Consider the following 21,415-nt stretch of genomic DNA (forward strand, 5'->3'; position numbering starts at 1 on the left):
TATGGTCTCAGTGGCTTGACACAACATGGATTAATTTTTCATCTGAGCTTCAGGACTATGCAGCCAATGCCGATGTGCAGAAGGCTCCGCTCATCGTAATCATGCAGGGACTCTGGCCGATGGAGCAGCTGCCGTCTCGAGCGCTGTAAGTCACCTTGTTAGAGGGAAAGCCGTAGCTCTGGAGGACATGGTTCTGGCAATCACATGCTCTGGCCTAGAAGTGACACCTGCCATTCTGCTTACAACTCATTGGTCAGAATTAGTCACGTGGCTCCATTCAACCGCAAGGGGGTGGGGCAATTCTACCGCGTGCTCCAAAGGCAGACATCCAGAAATACCTGGCAAACGGGGCAAATGACCCACTCGGTTTCTATCAGCTTTTAATTTTTTAAAAAACATAGAGAATAGGATAATAGAAAAAGTAGAATGGAACAAAATAGGAAAGAGAGGGAATCGCAAAGCTTTTAAATCATGGTGAGGCTCAATAAGTGTTTGTGGAACGATGAAAATTCTTTCTGAAGAGGGATCGTTGCCACAACAAACATGTCTCTTTTCTTTCCTACTAACAAAGTGCTTGCCCACTGGTTACCCCAGTTGTTTATTATGGGTCCCCTTTATGGATGAAGAAATTGGTTCAGAGAGGTGACTGATCTGCTCAGCTCATCCAATCAAATGGCAGAGCTGGGGCTTGGGACAGGGAAGCTAACTGGTGGGGTTCTGTTTTCAAACCCATCTTACTTTTTTGTTTATCAACCTTGAATCCTAAACTTGATTTTTTCTATTTTTTCGAATCATACAAATGTTTAACATATACTGGATTTAGTACTAACATCATTGTTATTTTGTAGCCAAGGAAACTGAGGCAGAAATAGATGAGATGACCTGTTCAAAGTTACATAGTCAATAAGAGGGAGGACTTGGGTTCATATGCAGGTCTCTAAGATTCAAGGCTGTAACCACAATTCTTTTGCCACTCTGCCTTATTGATCTGGTTTTAAAAAACACTTGAAGGCCATAACGGATAAGGCTTGAGGATATTTCCCAAGATTGTTTGGTCCATGTGGTCCTCACCCAGCAACACCTGCTTGATGCCTTGGGCCCTTGTTATCATCCTAACACCATAAGAGCAGATACGTTGAGATCCTGCCTGGAATCTGGAACCGCACTAAGCAACCCATAGACATGAAAAAAACAGACAGACAGACAGACAAAAATTCCCTAATATTAGCAAGTGGAACCAGATGACTACATTATGCCAGGGTTACATTTTAAAGATACCATTTCATTTCTAGCTTTATGGGGCTTGATGTAAGCTTTTGGAAGCGTACTTTTATGAGACTCAGATATTTATTTTACATGCTCTTTAAAAAGTGCCAGTACCATAAATAATAGCCAATATTTAGTTTTTAGTTCCTGCTGTATGCCCTGCACTCTGATAAGGAATTAACGTGGATTATTTCATTTAATCCTCACAATGTGAACGAGGTAAATGTCATCTTGGATTTCAGGAGTGAGAAGAACCTCATCCCCTTGCGTGCTTGTGAAAGCGGCCGCTGGGGGTATTCTCAAGTACTGAGAGCCAGCCGCTGCTCCGCCTCTAACTGCAAGTTACTTACTTACATGCTTTGATCCTTAGATTCCACATCTGCGACTTTCTACCATTGAGCTGGATGATCTAGAAACTCCTAGAGAGGAGGGGCCTGCCTGAGCAGTGCTTAGCACAATAGGACTTTCATTTGAAATGAAAATCCATGTCTAATTTAATTTTCACTTGACAAATGAGAGTTTTCATAGGGACCATGGACAGAGTATTTGAAAACGGAGTTTCCCTCCTGAAAACTTTGTTACAAAGTTTCAGTTTGGGTTGCTAGCTTGCTTGCCACTAGAAAATGAGGCAGCCGTGATTCTTTTTCTTTCATAACGTTGGTTCCCATCGCTCAAGTGCTCACTACGTGCCAGAATCTGTGCTCAGACATTTATGAGGATTCGCTCCTGTAGTCCTCATAACCACCCTATGTGGTGGGTACTGTGAACATGTCCATTTCGCAGATGAGGAAACCGGGGACTCAAGAGGTGGGCAATTTGCCCAAGGTCTCAATGCTGGTAGGAGACTGAGTCCAGACTCAAAACTGGTACTCTGACTCTAGGGTTCTTACTCTCGCCGCTCTGCTTTCTCTTCTTCAGCATACTGAGGACCTGGGCTTGGGAGGCGGATCAAGAGCAAGTCCAGCCCAGCTCCTGCTCACTTGGAGGGTGAGCCTGACGTTTGCTTCAGGCTCTGTATGGTCAGCTATCCCACTGAATTCTCACATCGTCTTCCTGAGGTGTGTATTACTATTGACCACCCCCCCCCTTTGACAGATGGAAAAATCGAGGCTCAGAGAGGTCAGACAAGTTGCCGAGATCAACCGGTCAACGTGTGGCAAAGCCAGGCCTCTCTGACTTCAAAGCCAGGGTTTCTCACCCTTGACACTGTTGACATTTGTGGCCGGACAGTTCTTTTTCTTTTCTTTTTTTAAAAATATTTTATTTATTTGTTTGATAGAGAGAGAGAGCACAAGCAGGGGGAGCGGGAGAAGGAGAAGTAGGCTGAGCAGGGAGCCTGACACAAGGCTCGATCCCAGGACCCTGGGATCATGACCTGAGCTGAAGGCAGGCACTTAACCGACTGAGCCATCCAGGCACCCCGGGACAGTTCTTTATTGTAGGGGGCTGTCCTGTGCATTGTAAGATGTTTAATAGCATCCTTGACCTCTATCCACTAGATGCCAGTAGCACTCCTCTCCCAATTGTGACAACCAAAATTCTCTCCAGGGGCGCCTGGGTGGCACAGCGGTTAAGCGTCTGCCTTCGGCTCAGGGCGTGATCCCAGCGTTATGGGATCGAGCCCCACGTCAGGCTCCTCCGCTATGAGCCTGCTTCTTCCTCTCCCACTCCCCCTGCTTGTGTTCCCTCTCTCTCTGGCTGTCTCTATCTCTGTCGAATAAATAAATAAAATCTTTAAAAAAAAAATTCTCTCCAGACTTCACCAAATGTTCTCTGGGGGCAATATTGCTCCCGGTTGAGAATTCTTGCTCCTGGCTGACTGGGTGACTTCTGATGTGGGGTTGGGGACTCAGGTAAGACAAGGTGAAAGGAAATTTCATGACTTTCTTCTAAGATCCATGAGGGCAGGGGCGCCTCATAGGGCTCCCTGCTGAGCAGGGAGTCTGCTTCTCCCTCTCCCTCTCCCTCTGTGTGCTCTCTCTCTCTAATAAATAAATAAAGTCTTAAAAAAAAATCCATGAGGGCAGGTGTCCGGGGCTCTGTGACTCAGAAATCAGCCCCCACTGCACATCGAGGTATCGACTAGGTGTTGTACCCTGCTGGTGTGAGCCCACCTGGAGGGACTTTTATCTTGAGACCGAGGGCATGTGCTCTCACTGGGCAGGGCCCCAGTCATCACTGTCTTTCCTGCCCAGGGTTCAATTTATCTGGAGGCCATTAAGGAACCTGCCTGATGATTATCTCTTGGCTCAAACTTGGCTTTATCTCTGGTCTTTGATTCTAAATGGGACTAATGACCACTGGAGATTCAGATTCCCCACCAGCTGCCCTGCCCAGCACCTTCTTGATGACCTGAAGGGAAGCCCCTCGAAGCCTGGTTCACTGCTCCCATCTCAACAAATGCCTCCACCTCCGGGGCAAGTTAGAGAGCTGGGAATCAGCGCAGATGTCTCCCTCTCCATCAATGTCCTACTTCAAGTATTGGCCAAGTCCTATCCATTTTGGATTCTAAATATGATTTAGATCCTGCAGTCCTGGTGACTCCCACTTCCACAGGCCGAGGCACCATAGACTATAGCAATATCCTCCGAAAGGCACCCACTTTGTTCACTCCTGCCTTCCATTCTGTTGTCCACGCTGCGGCTAGAGCAGCCTTTTTAAAATGTTAATCTGAATCTACTACCCACCTACCTCTATACACACATTCCTACTCCGGCCTGCAGTCATTCAGTGATGCTACTTGTCTTTTCCCCGTCTCTCTCTACTCCAGACTTACTGGCTTTTCTGTTCTCAGAAGCACCATGTTATCTCCACTTCGGGGCCTTTGCACATGTTGTCCCCTCAGCTCTGTGTTCTCACTATCCCTCTTTGCTTACGTAACTCCGTTCAGCCTTAGGGGAAGTCTTCCCTGACCACTTTTCACCCACCCGCAGTCTAGGTCTGGGTCCGTTGTTCCAAGTTCTACAGCGGCGTCTCTCTCTTTCCTCACTGTCATCTCAGCCTGTGTACATATTTGGGGATTGCTTATTTGTTGAAACTCCTCTTCCCCTTGAGACTGTAAGCTCCACAAATGGGAACAACGTGTCTATTTTTGCTCACCATTATATCCCTAATGCCTTGCATATTGCCTGGAACATAGCAGGCACTTTATAGGTACTTGTTGAGTGATGGTAATGAGCTCATACAATCCTCCCAACAAGCCTGGAAGAATTTCACCTGAGGCCAGTGCTCTGCTCTGACCTCCTACAGCACCTGCTTTCTCCATTATAAGATGGAGAACAATAGCTCTGGAGACTGACTGACTGGGTTCAAATCCTCCCTCTGCCACTTCCCAGATGTGGGACACTGGGCAAATTCTTTAATTTCTGTGTTTTAGTTTCTTCTTCTGTAAAATGTCAGTAATAATAGTACCTGTCTCGTGGGATGGTTGTAAGGATCCAATAAGTGAACTTCTAGAACATGCCATTGGAAGGGCTTGGTGCATAGTGAGTGCCCCATTGATCTTAGTTAATATTAATATTATTAATAGAAGGAGCATAGATTCTAAGGGTAGGTGAATCTGGTTTGCAGGTGAATCTGATTTGCAAATCATTCCCTGTGTGACTTTGGATAAGTCAGGTCACACCCCCGAGCCTCAGTTTCCCCATTTGTTAAACTGGGATCTCAAGGCCGGCTTCAGAGAGCCATCACGAGGGCCTGATAGAATAAGATATGAAGCATGCAGACCAGTGCCCCGTGGTCCTTCCTGACAGGCTAAATTGGTCCCTGTTGCCTTTTAGACAAGAAGCTTCCTGAAGATAGGCTTCACATCTGCCTTATTTAGGGCTGTTATCCCCAGCCCCCCTGTACTTGGTAATTGTAGGTGTTCATTAAGTAGTTCTTTTTTTAAAAGATGTTATTTATTTATTTGAGAGAGAGAGAGGGAGAGCATGAGTCGGGGGGAGGGGCAGAGGGAGAAGCAGACTTCCCGCTGAGCAGGGAGCCTGATGTAGGGCTCCATTCCAGGACCTGGGATCATGACTTGAGCCAAAGGCAGACACTTAGCCATCCAGGATAAGTGGGTGGTTGAGCCACCCAGGCGCCCCTCAATAAATAGTTCTTTACTGAATGAATGAATCAATAGTGGCAGGGACCGTGCTTTGTTCATCTCTGTGTCCAACCTGAGACTAGTGAAATACCTAGCATCTAAGTTCAATAAGTATTTGTTGACAGAATAGATTTTTTAAATGGCTATTCATTTCTGTTCCCTGCCCCATTTAAGTTTCTAAATTAAGCTGAGAAAGATACTTGTTAACTTATCCTATACCTCTCCAGCCTTAGTCTTGTTATCTATACAATGAGGCTATAAATAAAATTCACCACATAAGAGTGTTCTGAAAAGTAAATGAAGCAATAGGTATTTGGCACATAGAAAATGTTAGTTCATTATTATTCCTTTCCCTAAGCCTCAATTTCCTCATCTGTGAAATGGGCATCACTCACTCATTTATTCATTGGTTAGTCAACAAACACAGTGCCCATTTCCAAGGTATTGTAATTAAGACCCAGGGCAGTTAAAGAGGTGAACAAGCCATGGTCCCTGTCATGAGGAAGTGTCTGCTGTGGGACAGCATATGAATAGCAAAATCCAGCGATAAAAGAGCCACCATGTGTGTGAGGTCTACGGAAGCTGAGATGGGGACTTGTAGGGTTTCAGCAAGCTCTTCAGGGAGAGTGTAAAAGGTCACCAATGCAGTGTAGCCACCAACATGACCTCAATCTGAAACGGAGTTGTCCTCTCTGGGCTCTGGTTTTTGTAGCCTGGGTCTGTGGAATGTGTTAGTTTTGCTGCAGCCCCACTTTCTACCCTGGCTCACCAACATATGAGAGGCTGATCCAGGTGTCACAATCCCACTGAGCACCCAGTTCAAACAGACATATCTTTCCAAGACGGCCTTTCCTTCCTCCCTTTCCCCCCGGATCCTACATTCTCAGGGCACTGAACAGTGATTCCCTTACACTTGCAATATGGAACAACCTGGGTGCCTCCAACGAATGGTGGGCTCCTGGTTTTCCAAGGACAAGCCTGCCTCTTCCCGGGGTGGGATCCAGGGAGGGTTGCTTGGGCACTGGGGATGGGAAGAGGCCTGGCTGGGTGTCAGGACTCCTGAATCTAAGGGGATCACGTGTTTGTCTCTGATGTTCACAGCTGGTTCCAGGGAACTGACTCCTGACAGTTAAACTCATGAGAGACTGAAACATCTCAATTAGAATTTTACATTTAAGCTAGGTGCAACTTGTGGGGTTGGGAGGGACTGTTCGTCTCCAGTCACCAACATATTTGCACCTGTTACAACATATTTGCACCTGTTACTCGGAGCAGTCTTTTACTTTCAAGTGAAAGAAATTTACATGCCAAGGATATTTAAATATCAGGGGAGGGTCTGCTGTCAGTGGTCTGCCAGAGGGAGAAGGATGTCTGAGTCCCAGTGGCCCATCCTAGCAGGCCTCAGGGAAGAAGCAAGATTTATGAGTTGAGAGCCCGCCTGGGCCGCTTCTTCTAACGGTAAAGGCCTCCCTGCAGTATTTTCTGTCTCGTCAACGCTGCATTTCATTTTAAATTGCAGCTGAAAGCAGATATTTTCCCTCTTGCCTATTACACCTCTTAATTTGTCTCTCCCTCTGCTGTTATTTGTCTCTATAAAGTGTTTTGCATGAAAGACCCACACCGCACAATGTTGCTTTGCCCTGGGTTAGGTTTAACAGGAAGGGGAGGCACAGAGAGACTTCAGTCTGAGCAGGAAGGTGTGAGGGAGGGCCTTGGGGTCGAGACACACGCGTGTCTGGCAATATATGCCTGGCAGTGTGTACACGTGCGTGTTTTTGGACCTGTCTGTTGTGCGTCAGTGGCTATGTGTGTGCACGTGTCAATATTTGTACTGATATGTATACAAGTCTGTGTATGCTCCAGTATAATCTCTTGGTGTCCATACCTAAATTAAGTGTATGTGTGCAAGTGCTCACTCACATACAATCTCTGAGCGCATATGTATCTATGCATCCCAGCACACATGTGCACATCAACACACGTAGGCATCTAGGTACGCATGTCACATGATGTGTGTGGTCGGCACACACGACCAGGGTTCTCTCTTCTCTGCCCTTTTCCCTCGCATCTCTCTCTCCCCCACCTGGGGGCCCTCGTCCGTTTGGGGCTGTGGGAAAAGGAAGGCAGAGCAGTGGTCGGTGGGGGTCCAGTGGAAACACTGCCTTAGCCTGGTCCAGCCGTGGCTACAGCTGCCCGGCTTGGCTCCCGCCACCTTTTCCTCGGCCTGCCACGGCAGCACCACCACGGCTCCTGCAGAAGCTCTGGGGACCCCTGGGCAGACCCCCAGCTCTCTGCCAATCGTGGACTGGCACGGACGGGTGACAGTGGTTCCTGAACAATGGCCAGAGCCCTTCAGACCGTCCGGGTCTCCCGCCCCCACCCGGACGCCAACAACCCGAGCGGCCCGGGCGGGGGCGGCAAGGGGGCCTCGCGGTCGCTCCCAGTCCGCGAACGCTGGCCACTAACCAATGGGCGACTGCAGCCCAACGGGGATCCCTCCGAGGCAGCCAATGACCTCGCGTCGCTCTCCACCCCGCCCTCGCCAACTCCGCGCAGCTGGACCATTGGTGCTGGTGGGATGGGGGGGAGTGTGCGCGGCGCTGGCCTCTTGAGGGAGGGGGCGTGGCTTGGAGTCCCTTCGCCTCTCCCCACCAGCGCTTAGGCCCCGCGCTCCCTACCCACGGACGCGAGGCCATTGGCCTGGCTGCGGCGCCGCGGCGGAGGTGGACCGCGGGGCGCGCGCAGTGGGCGTGGCCCGAGGGCGTGGCCCGGAGGGAGGCGGGGCCGCGGGCGCTGTCTCAGTGAAAGCCGAGCTGCGGCGGCGGCGGAGGCGTCCGAGCGGGTGTGCGCGCGTGTGGAGCGCAGGCTCGGCGGCGGCGGCGGCGGCTCAGCCTGCGGCGGCAGCGACCCGTCTGGAGCGGCCGCTGCGAGGACGCCAGCTGCGGCGGGAGAGGTGCAGCCGGTGCTGCGCGCTCCGTGGAGCCGGCGGGAGCCGGGAACAGGTGATCCCAGCGGGTTCCCGAGCCCTTCCGAGTTGGCGGGGCGGGAGTCCGCACTCCCGGGCGCAGCTGCAGCCGCCCCGCCGCGGCTAGTCGCGGACGGCGCCCGGCTCCGGACCGCGGCTCGGCATCCCTCCGCTCCCGGGGGCTCAGGAAGCCCCCCGCCCGGAGGGCTCAGAAGTGCCTGCTCCCGCTGCCCGGCGCCCGCTCCGCGGCGGAGCAAAGTTGTGGACGTGTCCCGATAGCCGAGCCGGGCGCTGTCGCGACCCCGCCGGGTCGGCGCGCTCTCGCAGCGGCTCTGACACACCAGCCCCGCCACCGCCTCGCCGCCTGAGCCAGCCCCCTCTGGAAACTGCTTCTGAGGCTGAAATTTTGGGCCGAGGGGCTGCGGGTGGTTCGGCGCGGAGACGAGGCCTGCCGGTGCCCCTTCGCGCGGACGGCCTGGGCGCCGCGGACGGCATGTGACGGCCCCGGCGGCGGCCGCAGCACGGGAAGGCGCGGGCCCCGCGGGCTCCGGCCGCTGCGAGGAGGGGCTGCGCGGCGGCCGGAGAGAAGGCTGTGGCGCGCGGCCGACCCTTGCGGGCCCGGGCCGCGAGCCGTGCAGCCCGGCGCGCCCGGGCCCCGCCGAGGTCGTTGCGTCCCCGCCTCAGCGCTGGGGGACTCGCCCCAAACTCCCTGAACTTCAGGGCAGCCCCCGAAGCGGCGAAACTCTCAGGGACCCCCACGCCGGGCAGCGCCCCTCGACGACCTCCCGGCGCCGAACCCCTGCTGGCCAGTGCCTGCACTCCCAGGGCCTCGGGGGCCCGGCCGGAGCTGACCGGCCCCAGCCCCGTGCCAGGCCACGATGCTCATAAGGAAAGTGCCCGTCTTCGTCCCGGCCTCCCCGTGGGGGCTGCGGCTGCCGCAGAAGTTCCTCTTCCTTCTCTTCCTTTCGGGCCTCGTCACCCTGTGCTTCGGTGCCCTTTTCCTGCTGCCCAACTCCTCTCGCCTCAAGCGCCTCTTCCTGGCCCCCCGGACCCAGCAGCCCGGCCCGGAGGTAGTGGCCGAAGTCGCCGGCCACCCCCTGGCCCGCGAGCAGGAGTCGCCTCCCAACCCGGCCCCGGCTGTGCCAGCCCCGGGTGAGGACGACGCCAGCAGCCAAGCCAGTACCCGCCGCCGGAAAGTGTGGCTGCGGCGCACCCAGCCCACCGGGACACGGGAAATGGCCACGGCGGCCCGCAGCAGCGGCAGCACAGCCCTCAGACCCCAGGAGGGGGCCATCCCGTTTAGCTTTGACTTCAATGCGTTCCGGAGCCGCCTCCGCCACCCGGTCCTGGGGACTAGGGCAGATGAGAGTAAGGAGCCCCAGAGCCTAGTTCGAGCCCAGCGGGAGAAAATCAAGGAGGTAAGGACTCTCTTTCCCCGGGAAAGGAAAAGACCCTCTGTGCTTCCATCCGTTTCCCCTGGCCCCAGTCACTTCGGGTCCCTGGACTACTGCTCTAGGCCCTCCGGGCACACTGCACCGTCCTCTCTCCTCCCAAACTTTCCACCTTCTCCTCAGTGGGTACTTTCCCACGGCTGGGTTCAGTTAATCATCCCCACCTCTGACAGGTGGTAGCTGAACCACTGGATCGACTCTCCCCCACCCCAACTCTGGTCTTTTCAGTTAAGTCCCAACCCAGGAGGGCTGCACCTGTCCCTTTGCGCAGTTGCTAGTTAGGTTCATTAATGGACACCCTCTCTGCTTGCATGGGGCCAAGGGCCACATTCTTTCTCACTGTGTGTCCTTAAGTCCTGACTTCCCCCAAACCCCTGTAGAATCTGCTACCTGGAAATTCAGGACATGGGGGTGGGATTGGTGGTATTTGTTGTCCTGCAAGTATTTTGTAATCTAACCAGCAACCTGCAAACTAGAAGTTGTTGTACATTCTTGCTAACTATTTCTATCAAGCTTTGAAACAATTGTGCATAATCGCATGTGATACAGGAAGGAGTGATCAATAGGGCGGTGGTAATGTTACAGAAGCTCGTAGGTTATTGGCTTAATGAAGCAGGTCTTGGACTTGCTTCCTGTAGGGTCTGTACCAGGGAGGGATTTAGAAGGATCGCTTTGAGTGTCAATCTTGGTCCTAGTTTAAGAAATGAAAAGCAAACGCAGCCTCACCATGGCTTGAAGACTGTTGCCAAGCCGTCACTAAATGTGCTCTACCACTATTAGGGCTGCCTCCCTGAGGTTTTTGCCCAGCAATGCAGAGGGGGCTGCAGTGACACCCCCGAGCCACGAGGGGGCTATGGGCAAGCTGTGGGCCAGGGTCTCCTCCCCAGAAATGAGAGGATGCATCCCCCACTCCCCGTGGACCCAGCGGAAAGGGCTATTTCTGATGGACTTCTTGGTTTGCTGCAAAGGAGTCAGCAGGTCTGATTTCCAAGATGAGCCGGCAGCAAGGGTCAGGACCTGCCCTGCCAGGATCTACTCAGAGCCAGTGGAGAGCTTAGCTATCCCTCTCTCCTTGTCTGGACTGTCCTCCATCCCAGTGTCCACCTCTGCCCTACTTCTTACCTCTGCTGGTACTCAGCCCTTCTGCAGTAAGCCCTGTTGGGAGACTCTATCTTAACTAGCAATCACAGGACATTTCGTGACGTCAAGATAGGAAGCCACAAAGATTTTGTTTTGTGCGTGTGTGCATGTGTGCGCTCTTAGTTTCCAAATTCTTGTTGAAATCTCAAAGGTTAATTGAAAGCTGGAACTTGCAGTAGCTAAGGAAGGGACATCATTTCTCCCTTTTTGGTTAAGAACTACTGGTTTGGTTTTGACTACTTACCTGACTCGCCCACAGTTTCCTTGCTTTAAGCTGGCTCTGAGCACATTAGCCCTTTCTGCCTTTTCATACCTCCCCAGAGGGCAGTCACCCCCCAGTGAAATTACATATAAACTGCATGCATGCAGTTTCTCATGGGGTGTCCAGAGGTGCCATCAGATTTTCAAAAGGATCCCCCAAACAGTTAAGAATTAACTACTGTCCTCTTCAGAAGAGGTGCTTTCTGCATTCGCATCTAGGTCCGTGACCTGTTTCTGAAAGCCTGGGGTTGGGAGCCATGGTAAGAAGAGTGGGCTGGCTAGTGGGGACTTGGTTCTGCCCCTCTGTACATAGACAGCTTGCCTTGCTGGCCGAGGCTGCAGGCTGCAGCAGCTAGGGAGTGGTGGGAGGTGTGGAGACTCTGCTCTGGAGGTGGGTGTAAAATAACATGGTGGGTGAAGGTCTGTCTTGGTTGCCAGATGTCTGGATCATTCAGTCTGGCATCTCTGAGCACCCCTGGTAGTAGCTACCTGCAATTGGTGTTCAATGAGCCCTCTCTTACTATCTCGGAGACCTTAAACTCCTCAGAAGGGAGGAGGCTGAACTATACACACTATTATATTTTGAAGCCTGTTGTCTCTTCAGACTTCTTGAGTTTGGACCCCCACCTTTCCAAACAACCTGAAAAATGCGAGGCAGAGTCTTTGGTTTAGCTGTTAATGCGGGGTTACCTTCCCTGGTGTCCTGCCTGATAAGGAATGTGTAGGACTATGGCTGGAGGATGTCTTTATTTCCTTCTCATTTAAATTTCTATCTGTGCCATGCCCAGGGGTAGATCATTTTAGAAAAGTGCCTGTTTTCATAAAAGGGACTGTTGCTTCCCTCTCTGGCTTGTTTATTTCCAGACATGGATTGATTAGACCCCAGGAGCAGAGGGGGAGCTAGCATCAGATAAAAAGGGCTCTGTTCTTATGAGATTTTTAAAGTGAAAGTAAACGTCAAGAGAGACCCAGAGAGGGTGATAAATGAGAGTGAATGAAGACTGGACACCAGGGCTCTAGATCAATGAAGTCTATTTATAAACATGCTGGTATGAGAGATGAACATAGGCATGAGGTTGTGCTGATAAGATGGGTTGAAGCTGCATGTTCTGGGTGTACATGCATCAGGAAACAATCTGTCAGTAGAACCAACTATTTCTCTTCACTTTGCAGCCTTGGAACCTTGGAGGAGGCAATGTGGTGGAAAGGGGGAAAGCCAGAGACTGTGGGTTCCAATCCCAGCTCAGTTATCAACTGTCTGACTTAGGCAAGCCACCTGCTCTCATTCCTGGACCTTATTTTTCCTTCTATAAAATGGAGTGAGGGAGGGGAGAATAGGCTGGTCACGTACAATCTTGCTTCCAGAGCTGGCCCCCAAGCAGGCTGCTAGTCTGGTCAGGCACTCCTTAGCAATTGGGTTTTTCCCAGCTCTGTATTCAACGTGTTAGTTCCATGATGTCAGAGACAATTGTGTGTTGACCATGGTAGTGGTATTCACTGGCACTTTGTCAAGAGTAGATATCCATATAGTTGATTAAGTTAATTATTTCCATCATCCCTATGGAACTTTAGAGATGGGATTGAACAATGACAGATCCTCAGCTTGGGATCATGAAGAGTAAAGGAGTTGGCGAGAATGTAAAACAGCTTGCTAGCAGCCTTCCCTTCAGATCTGATGATAATATAGGAAATTATTGTCATGATTATTAATTATAGGAGACCTTCGCCATTGGTGGATTTCTTACAGATTCAAGTTCAACAGACTTTTCTCACTCATGGCAAGAGCTGGGGGCGTATAGCTTGTCAGGGTTACATTCCAGTGAGAGGACTCAAACTCTCCTGGGTCCTGCTAATGATGGTTGGTTGCTGATCTGGGGAACCTCAGTTGTCCCTTTCAGTGAAGGGGGCATTTGTTAAAGGGAATTGGGCAGTCTGGGACATTGAGAATATAGTATTGGAATGAGGCTGCCCCTGGCCCATATGCAGAACATGGATTGAGTTTCATCCCCATCTCCTGTGCCCCACTGTAGGTGGCAGTCCCGCTAAGAATCCAGCCTGGGTTCAAGCCCTAGCCACACCATCAACTCTGACTGCAAAGAAAAATTCCTGTCACTGGGCCTGTTTTCCCGGTAAAACAAAGGGACTGGCACTTAGGGAACTCTTCTCTTTCCCTCACTCCCACCTATTTACTGGTTTGTTTATGGGTCTGCCCAAGTACCTAGAAGAGGATCAATCACCTAGTTGGAGCTTCGTTACTTGAATGAGTTCCCGCAGTAAGGGTCTATAAACTAACGGCTAAGGTTGCTGGTGGCAGAGGCTGGATCTTCTTCCTGAGGGCACCTGGAATTCTGAGAGTGCCAGAGGAGGGGCCATAGCAAGGTTGGGGACTCAGCAGCTCTGTGACCCAAGAGACCTTTTAGAAGTTGCGGTATTTTTCCAAGAGCAAGTCTACCTTGAAGAGAGTGGGGAGGTGGCAGCCATGAATACAATCTTTTCATGCTTGGATAGCAGGCATCTGGAGGATGCCCGAGTCGCCCTGGAGTGCCCGAGACTTGGCAGGGAGTGCCCCAGCTCTTGCTTTCTATGCCTGCTGCGTTAAGCCTCCAGGATATTGCTGGTTATGATATGTGACTGTGTCTGAATAAGTCATCTTGGCAAATGATCTTTGCTCGCCATTAATGGGCTGGTTCGTTAGTCATGTGTGGTTTCTCTGTATATCTGATTTATCACCGCTAGTGCCATGGACAGGTAAGAAAATTAAAAGGCTTTGTGTTCTTTGTAGCATGTGAATCTGAGCCTGTGAGATGTTCAGGATAATTGATATTAGGAACACCTTAGATTTAAATAGCTTTCCTTTGAAGAGCTCTGTTTAAGTTGCCGATTCATCGAAGATCGTTTTCTCCCCCTGTCCTTCAGTTTCCCTCTTGTCCTGCTCTATGATACATTTAATGTAGATAGGAAGACTGGCCTATAATAACTGGACAGGTCCCTTGGGGGACCCTTATATCCTGAGCCCAGCCACACTTCATCCTTCCTCCTTGGAACTGAGTACTGCACGTAAAGCTTAGAACTTGTCCCCACTGGGTGTACAACTTAATACCTACAGGCTGGGTGGGTCTCTTCTTTCATTTTGAGTTGTACTATCATTTTGGGGAATTAGGTGCAGGCATTCCAGGAGCAATTGCTTTTTTGGGCCTCACATCCTTAACTCTGTTGTTAGTGTTAGGGCTAGAAACAGTGACTTTTAAAAGTCAGCTGTTTATTTCACACTGTCGTTAGCAGAGGGGTAGGAATATAGATTCCCCTGCGGTTTTCAGAGTGATTTACATCTGAGCTCAAGAAATGCCTTTTCTCTAGCTTTCCCTGAAGACTGATCCATTACTCTACCAAAAATAAATATTGTGATATATATCAGGCATACTTTGCTCAAAGGGACTTACATCTTTTCTCTTACTGAAAAAAATAAATCAGGCTCACAAATTGGAAAATCCCATCCAGGGAAGCAGTTTGATTATCTCAGGGGGCAGCCGGTCTTGTGGGTACTGCCTCTGGTCTTCCTGTAACCGAAGTTGAGTCTGTGTTAAGGGAGGTGGTGGGAGCTTTAGGAAATTCTCTCCCTGCCTTGCTCTCATTGGCTAGGTCAGGAAAGCCTTCACAAGGGAATGATGGACAAGATTCAGGAAAGTAGTTGCCTCTGGTGAATTCACGGGTATTTGTTACCTTACTTTAAAAGAGACACCAGGGGCAGCTGGGTGGCTCAGTGGGTTAAGCACCTAACTCTTGATTTCCACTCAGGTCATGATCTCAGGGTGGTGAGATGGAGCCCGGCATCAGGCTCTACACTGGGCGTGGAGCCTGCCTGGGATTCTCGTTCTCTCCCTCTTCCTCTTCCCCTCCCCCCTCTAAAAAAATAAAAAAATAAGAAATAAAAATAAAATAAAAGGGGACCATGAATGGAGCAGGAATGAGTGTCATGAATCAAAGATTATTATTATCATCCGGTCTGGATACCTGCAGGCCAGAAAGACCAGGTTCATTCAAACAGCAAGCTCTGGTTCTTGACTTCTGACGACCCCACGGCCAAGGCCTTACACACAAGTGTTTGCATGATTTGGGGAAAAGAAACAGCAGATTTTCTTAGCTCTGTATTCTCATAGCAGATGATGACAAGACACCTAATTGGGGACTGGTCAAAAGAATTCTGAGAAGCCAAGAGCCGAAGTCTCTCTTCTTTTCCCCCACTCATCTCTAGGGGCTAGTTAATAGCTTTGGCAGCATAGTTTCGGTTCTTTTATTTTTTTATTTTTATTTTTTTTAAGTAGGCTCCATGCATAATGTGGGGCTTGAACTCAGCACCTTGAGATCAAAGTCGCATGCTCCTCCAACTGAGCCAGCCAGGTGCCCCAGTTTTGGTTCTTTCAGATGCAGAGTTGATGTGGCTGAGATCACTGTAAGTCACACGGTTTTGGCACCTCCACCCCCAAAGAGAACAGAAGCCACGGAGACCACAGATATAGGCTGTGGCCTCAGTGTGTGTGGTGACCCAGCTGTAGGTGTTTCTTCCCTGAAAAGGCTGTTTTCTTAAGATTTGGTCTGAGAGCTCTCCAAACTTGGCAGGCGGGCAGTCGGAATAGCTCTCACTCACAAGGAGGTCTGAGTATGTCTCTTAACTGCATTTTCATTAATTAAAGGCTAAGACCAGGGCAGTTGTCCATCCATTTTAGGGCAACGCTGTTAGTGGTAACTTTTACAGAAGAAACTTTGGCATACTGATTAGCGTTCTCCTTAATCGATGAGCAATAATCGTGCTTTTATCAGGCATGCCCTGGGTATCAGCTGCTCCATAGGTGAACATTACAGGCAAATAGTTTTCACTAAATAGCAGCCATTTTCAGTGGCTGAATAACAGAAGATTTGTCTCCCTTCCTTCCACCTCCACCATGACTTGGTGGTCACAGAAAATCCACTGAGTGGTACAGCTGTGTTCTGTAGGGCCTGCTGCATTGTCTAGACAGGTCTGTTGGCCTCTCAATGCCTGTCTCTTCTGTTCTTGTCTTGCTGTTTTGTTTTGTTTTGTTTACAACAATCCTGTGATGCAGGCACTAAGTATAGCTTACATAGACAGATCTTAAATACACAGTTTGCTGAATTTTAACAAACGCAGAAAACCACGTAAAGCACACATGGAAATACGGAACATTTCCGTCACCTCAGAAAGATCCCTCTGCTCCTTCCCAGGCAATCCCCCATCACCCACCTCCCATCTACTATTTCAGTTTGTCACGAGAGGTTCGTTTTGCCGGTTCTAGAACTTCACATAAATGGAGTAGTGCAACATACGCCCTTTTGTGCAAAGGCTTCCTTCACCAGGGATGTTTCTGAAATCCATCCGTGTGTGGATTCACACTTCATCCCTCTCTATTGTCGAGACTCATTCTGTTCCACGAATGTACCACAGTGTGTTCCTCTGTCACCTGTTGTGGACTTTTTGGTTGTTTGCAGTGTTTGGCTGTTATGAATAAAGCTTCTGTGACTATTTTATGTACAAGTCTTTGTATAGACGTTTTCCATTTCTTTTATGTAAATCCATAGCAGTAGACTTGCTGGTTCGTAGAGTAGACGTATGTTTAGTTTTATAAGAAAACTGGAAACGCTTTCCCCAGGTTAAACTTAAGCCACTTTAGGCTTGCATCAGCAGCGTGCGAGACTTCTGCATCTCTGTCAACGCTTGCTGCTGTCCACCTTTTCAAGTTTTGCCATCCTCTGTGAGGTGTAGCAAGAGGTCATTGTCGTTTTAAGTTTTGAGTCCTTGATAACTGTTGGTACTGAACATCTTTTCATGTGTTTATTTACTGTTTCTATATCTTCCTTTAAGGGTCTGTTCAAATCTTACACCCTTTTTTAGTTAAAAAATTGGGCTCTTTGTCATCTTATTGAATATAGAAATTCTTTATATATTCTGGATATAAGTCCTTTGTCAGATATACATTTTATAAATATTTGCTCCCAGTCTACAATTTGTCCGTCCGTTTTCTTAGTGGTAGCATTCAAAGAGCAGAAGTTTTAAATTTTGATGAACTCAGTGTATCAATATTTTCTTTTACGGTTAGTGCTTTGTCTACTCAGAAAAAAAATTTTTGCCTTCCCCATGGTTATGAAAACAGTCTCCTTTAGTTTCAGAAGTTTGATCATTTTAGTTTTTACATTGCGGTCTCCCTTCTACTTGAAGTGAATTTTTGAATGTGGTGCGAGGTAGGAGTCCAGAGTCGTTATTTTACATTTCAATGTCCAGTTGTTTAGTACTTCTTGTTGAAAAGTCTTTCCCTTTCCCATTGAATTGCTCTGATGCCATTTTAGATTTATCGAACATATATATATGGTTCTGTCTCTGGACTCTTCTACTGATTTATCTTTATGCCAATTCATACGATCTTGATGCTGTAGCTTTATAATAAGTCTTAAAAGCAGGTCCTCTATCTTTGAGCTGCCTTTTCAAAATTGCTTTGGCTATAATAGGTCCTTTGCATTTCTGCATACATTTGAGAACAAGATAGTTTCTGTGAAAAATCCTGCTGGGAGTTTGATTGGGTTTGCTTTGAACCTGTAAGTCAAATTGGGGAGAACCGATACTTTAACACTATTGGGTCTTTTATCCATGAATGTGGTATCTCTTGCCATTTATTTAGATTTCTTTAACTTCTCTGAACAGTGTTTTGTAGTTTTCAACATAGAGGACTTGAACATATTTTATTAACTGTATTTCTAATATTTTATACTTTTTATGCTGTTATAAATGGTAATCTTTAAACTTTTGTTTTTAAATTTTTGTTGCTAGTACATAGAAATGCAAGAGATTTTTGTATATTGACTTTATATCATGTGACCTTATTGAATTCATTTAATTTTTTTCTTTTTTGTAGATTCTTTAGGATCTGTTAGGTATACAATCATGTTGTCTGTGAGTCAAGACAGCTTTACTTCTTCCTTTCCAATGTTTATGCCTTTTATTTCTTTGTCTTCCTTGATTGCACGGGTTAGGACTTCCTGTTCAAGGTTAAATAGAAGTGGTGAGAACTGACACCTTTGTTCTTGATCTTAAGGAAGGAACATTCAGTCTTTAACATTAAGTATGTTGTTAGGGGTAGGTTTTGGTAGGTGACTTTTATCCCGTTGAAGTTTCCTCCCATTCCTAGTTTGCTGAGAGTTTTTATCAGAAATAGGATGAAATTTTGTCAAATGCCTTTTCTGCATCTGTGGAAATGATCATATTGTTTTTCTCTCTAATTCTGTTAATATGGTGAATCATATTGATTTTAGAAGAATGTTAAACTTGCCTTTGATTTTCTAATATTTTGTCAAGAATTTTTGCGTCTGTGTTTGTGAGGCATATTGGTCTGTGGTTTTCTTATAAGAGCTTTGTCTGGTTTTTGGAACAGCATTATGTTACTTCATAAATGAACCGAAAAATGTTCTCTTCTGTTCTCTGAACAAGTTTGTGGGACACTAATATGTCTTCTTAAATGTTTGATGGAATTTACCATCAAAGCCATCTAGGCCTAGTCTGTGTGTGCATGTGTGTGTGTGTGTGTGTGTGAGTGAGAGAGAGACAGAGAGAGAGAGAGAGGGAGGGAGAGGAAGAGGTTTTAAATTATCAATTCAATTGCTTTAACAGGTGTAGGGCTATTCAGAATTTTTGTCTCGTGTTGATTTTGTCAATTTTGCTTTCAAGAAACTTGTTTCATCCAAGTTGTAGAATTTATTGGAATAAAATTGTTCCTAAGATTCTCATTTTCCTTTTAACATTTGTAGGACCCGTAGTGGTGCTCCCTCTTTCATTCCCAATACTGGTAATTGCTTTCTCTGTTTCATTGTTAAAAGTAGTTTAGCTAGTAGTTTACCAATTTTACTGATCTTTTTCTGGAACCAGCTTTTTATTTTTATTTTTTAAAAATATCCGTTAAAGGAGCACCTGGGTGGCTCAGGTCATGATCCTGGAGTTGGGCCCTGCATCAGGCTCCCTGCTCAGTGGGGAGTCTGCTTCTCCCTCTCCCTCTGCCTGCTGCTCCCTCTGCTTGTGCTCTCTCTCTCTCAAATGAATAAATAAAACTTAAAAAAAAATACCCATTAAAATTTTTAAAAATATTTACATTTGTCTTTATTTCCTTCCTTCTGCTTATTTTGGGCTTAATTCACTATCTTCTTATAATTTCTTTATTCTGACAGTCTGTTATGTCCAGTTCCCCTCTTTCAATCTTCATTCTGTGGTTGTCATATAGTTTGCTTCTAAAATATTTTATAAACCTCATAATACATAAGTAATTTTTTTGCTTCAGTCAGTTAATTAATTAAATAAATAAATTAGAGTCTTTTTATTCACACACATACTTACCATTTACAGTGTTCTTCATTCCTTCTTGCATGTCTGAGTTTCTGTCTGGTACCATTTCCCCTTCAGCCTGAAAAACTACTCTTAATAGTTCTTGTAGTGGGGGCACCTGGGTGGCACAGTGGTTAAGCGTCTGCCTTCGGCCCAGGGCGTGATCCCGGTGTTGTGGGATCGAGCCCCACATCAGGCTCCTCTGCTATGAGCCTGCTTCTTCCTCTCCCACTCCCCCTGCTTGTGTTCCCTCTCTCTCTGGCTGTCTCTATCTCTGTCGAATAAATAAATAAAATCTTTAAAAAAAAAATAGTTCTTGTAGTGTAGGTTTGCTGATAATAAATTCTTGCAGCTTTTGTCTATTTTGCTTTCACTTTAAAAGGATATTTTTGCTGGATATAGAATTTTAAGTTGACTTTTATTTTTCTTTAATGAAAAGCCCATTGTCTTGTAGTTTTCATTGTTTCTGATGAGAGGTTAGAGTATGTTCCCCTTCATATAATATCTGTCCCCTCCCTTTGGATGCTACTAAGATGTTACCTTTCATATTCAGCAGTTTAACTACGATGTGCCTAGATGTGGTTGTCGTTATTTTTCTTGAGATTTATTGAGCTTCTTAGGTCTGCGGGTTGATATTTTTTCATCAGGGTTGGAAAAATTTGGCTCATATTTCTTCAGTATTTTTTTCTGCCTCCGTCTGTCTCCTTTTCTTTTAGAACTCCAGTTGCATATGAGTTAGATTTCTTGATACTTTTTTTATAGTCACTGAATTTCTTCATTTTCTTTTCAGCCTTTCTCTCTGTGCTTTGATGTAGATAGTTATATGAACATATCTTCAGGTTCACTGAACTTTTCTGTAGTGTCCAATTGCTTGTTAAGCGTACCCAGTGAATTTTTTATTTCAGATTTTTTTTGCTTCTAGAATTTCCATCTGGACCTTCTCCATTGTTTTTGTTTCTCTGATATTTCCCATCTGTTCATTTATCGTTTCCATATTTTTCTTTAAGTCCTAAGACATATTTATAATACTTTTTCAAAAAGTCTTTTTGGTTATTTCCAAAATCTTTCTCATCATTGGGTCTGTACTCATTGACTGTTTTATCTCCTGGTTCGCATTTTTTTTTTTTTTATGTCTTCACGTGTCTACTTATTTTTTAAAAAATTCTGTGCTAAACATTGTGAATCCTACTCTTTAAGATTCTAGCTTCATCTGCTTTTATGCAGTCTTTCTCCCCTCCTCTTCACTTCCTGTAGCTCTCAGGATACCTGCTCTGGCTATTTTATTTTCTACTTCTCCTATCTTGTGATTTTCTAACCTGGACTTGTCCAGGAAACCATTCAGTCTAGCTTCTATAAGTTAGCATTATATATAACATACAAATGAACACTTTGAGTAGGTTTCTAAAGACTCCTGAATCAAGTGCATGAACTTTAATGTACATATTTTAGTGTAGTTTAGATATTTAAAGATTCTTATTTATTTTTGGTGATTGGTATTGGGTACATAAAATATAATTTTGTATTGAATCTATATCCTAAGTAAAAACAACTGTTCTCAAAGGGCTCCTAATTTTTGGTTGATTTGATCTTAAATTATTTGTGCATTTTTTGCTCCTCTGTTTTTAGATGTTAGAAGAAATATTTGTTAGTATCTTGATGTTCCAGCAGCCTCCGATAGTGTCACTTTCTTCCAGGATTTAACCCGTCAAGTATTTTCTCTGGGCTCCTTACCTGAAGTCTAACGACTACTTTCTAAACCTTGTTTTGGAAATGCCCACATTAAAAAAACAAAACAAAATAAAACTGTTCACATAGGCCCCATTACTGAATTACTGATCGGAAGAAAGCTAAATATACGTGGATGAAGG

The 21,415-nt window shown here is 46.9% G+C and overlaps 2 protein-coding genes across 6 annotated transcripts in view; both read left to right on the forward strand.

Moving 5' to 3' along the window:
• LDLRAP1 (low density lipoprotein receptor adaptor protein 1) overlaps positions 1-2,509 on the forward strand; it is a 56,921-nt gene extending 54,412 nt beyond the window's left edge. For 2 of the 5 annotated variants that reach the window (XM_040619013.1, XM_040619015.1), the window contains exons 11-12: positions 48-145; positions 2,185-2,506. In XM_040619013.1, the coding sequence (XP_040474947.1) occupies positions 48-145; positions 2,185-2,358 (272 nt within the window). In that variant the 3' untranslated portion in view covers positions 2,359-2,506. Of the gene's footprint in view, positions 1-47; positions 146-2,184 lie in introns of all 5 variants that reach the window. The other 3 variants (XM_040619012.1, XM_040619011.1, XM_040619014.1) reach the window with 3 other exon arrangements.
• Positions 2,510-9,083: 6,574 nt separating this feature from the next.
• MAN1C1 (mannosidase alpha class 1C member 1) overlaps positions 9,084-21,415 on the forward strand; it is a 139,430-nt gene continuing 127,098 nt past the window's right edge. The window contains exon 1 of the mRNA XM_008694862.2: positions 9,084-9,736. Within this exon, the coding sequence (XP_008693084.2) occupies positions 9,197-9,736 (540 nt within the window). The 5' untranslated portion in view covers positions 9,084-9,196. The remainder of the gene's footprint in view (positions 9,737-21,415) is intronic.

Source organism: Ursus maritimus, unplaced genomic scaffold (genome assembly GCF_017311325.1).
Source record: "Ursus maritimus isolate PB19 unplaced genomic scaffold, ASM1731132v1 scaffold_32, whole genome shotgun sequence".
Lineage (NCBI taxonomy): Eukaryota > Metazoa > Chordata > Mammalia > Carnivora > Ursidae > Ursus > Ursus maritimus.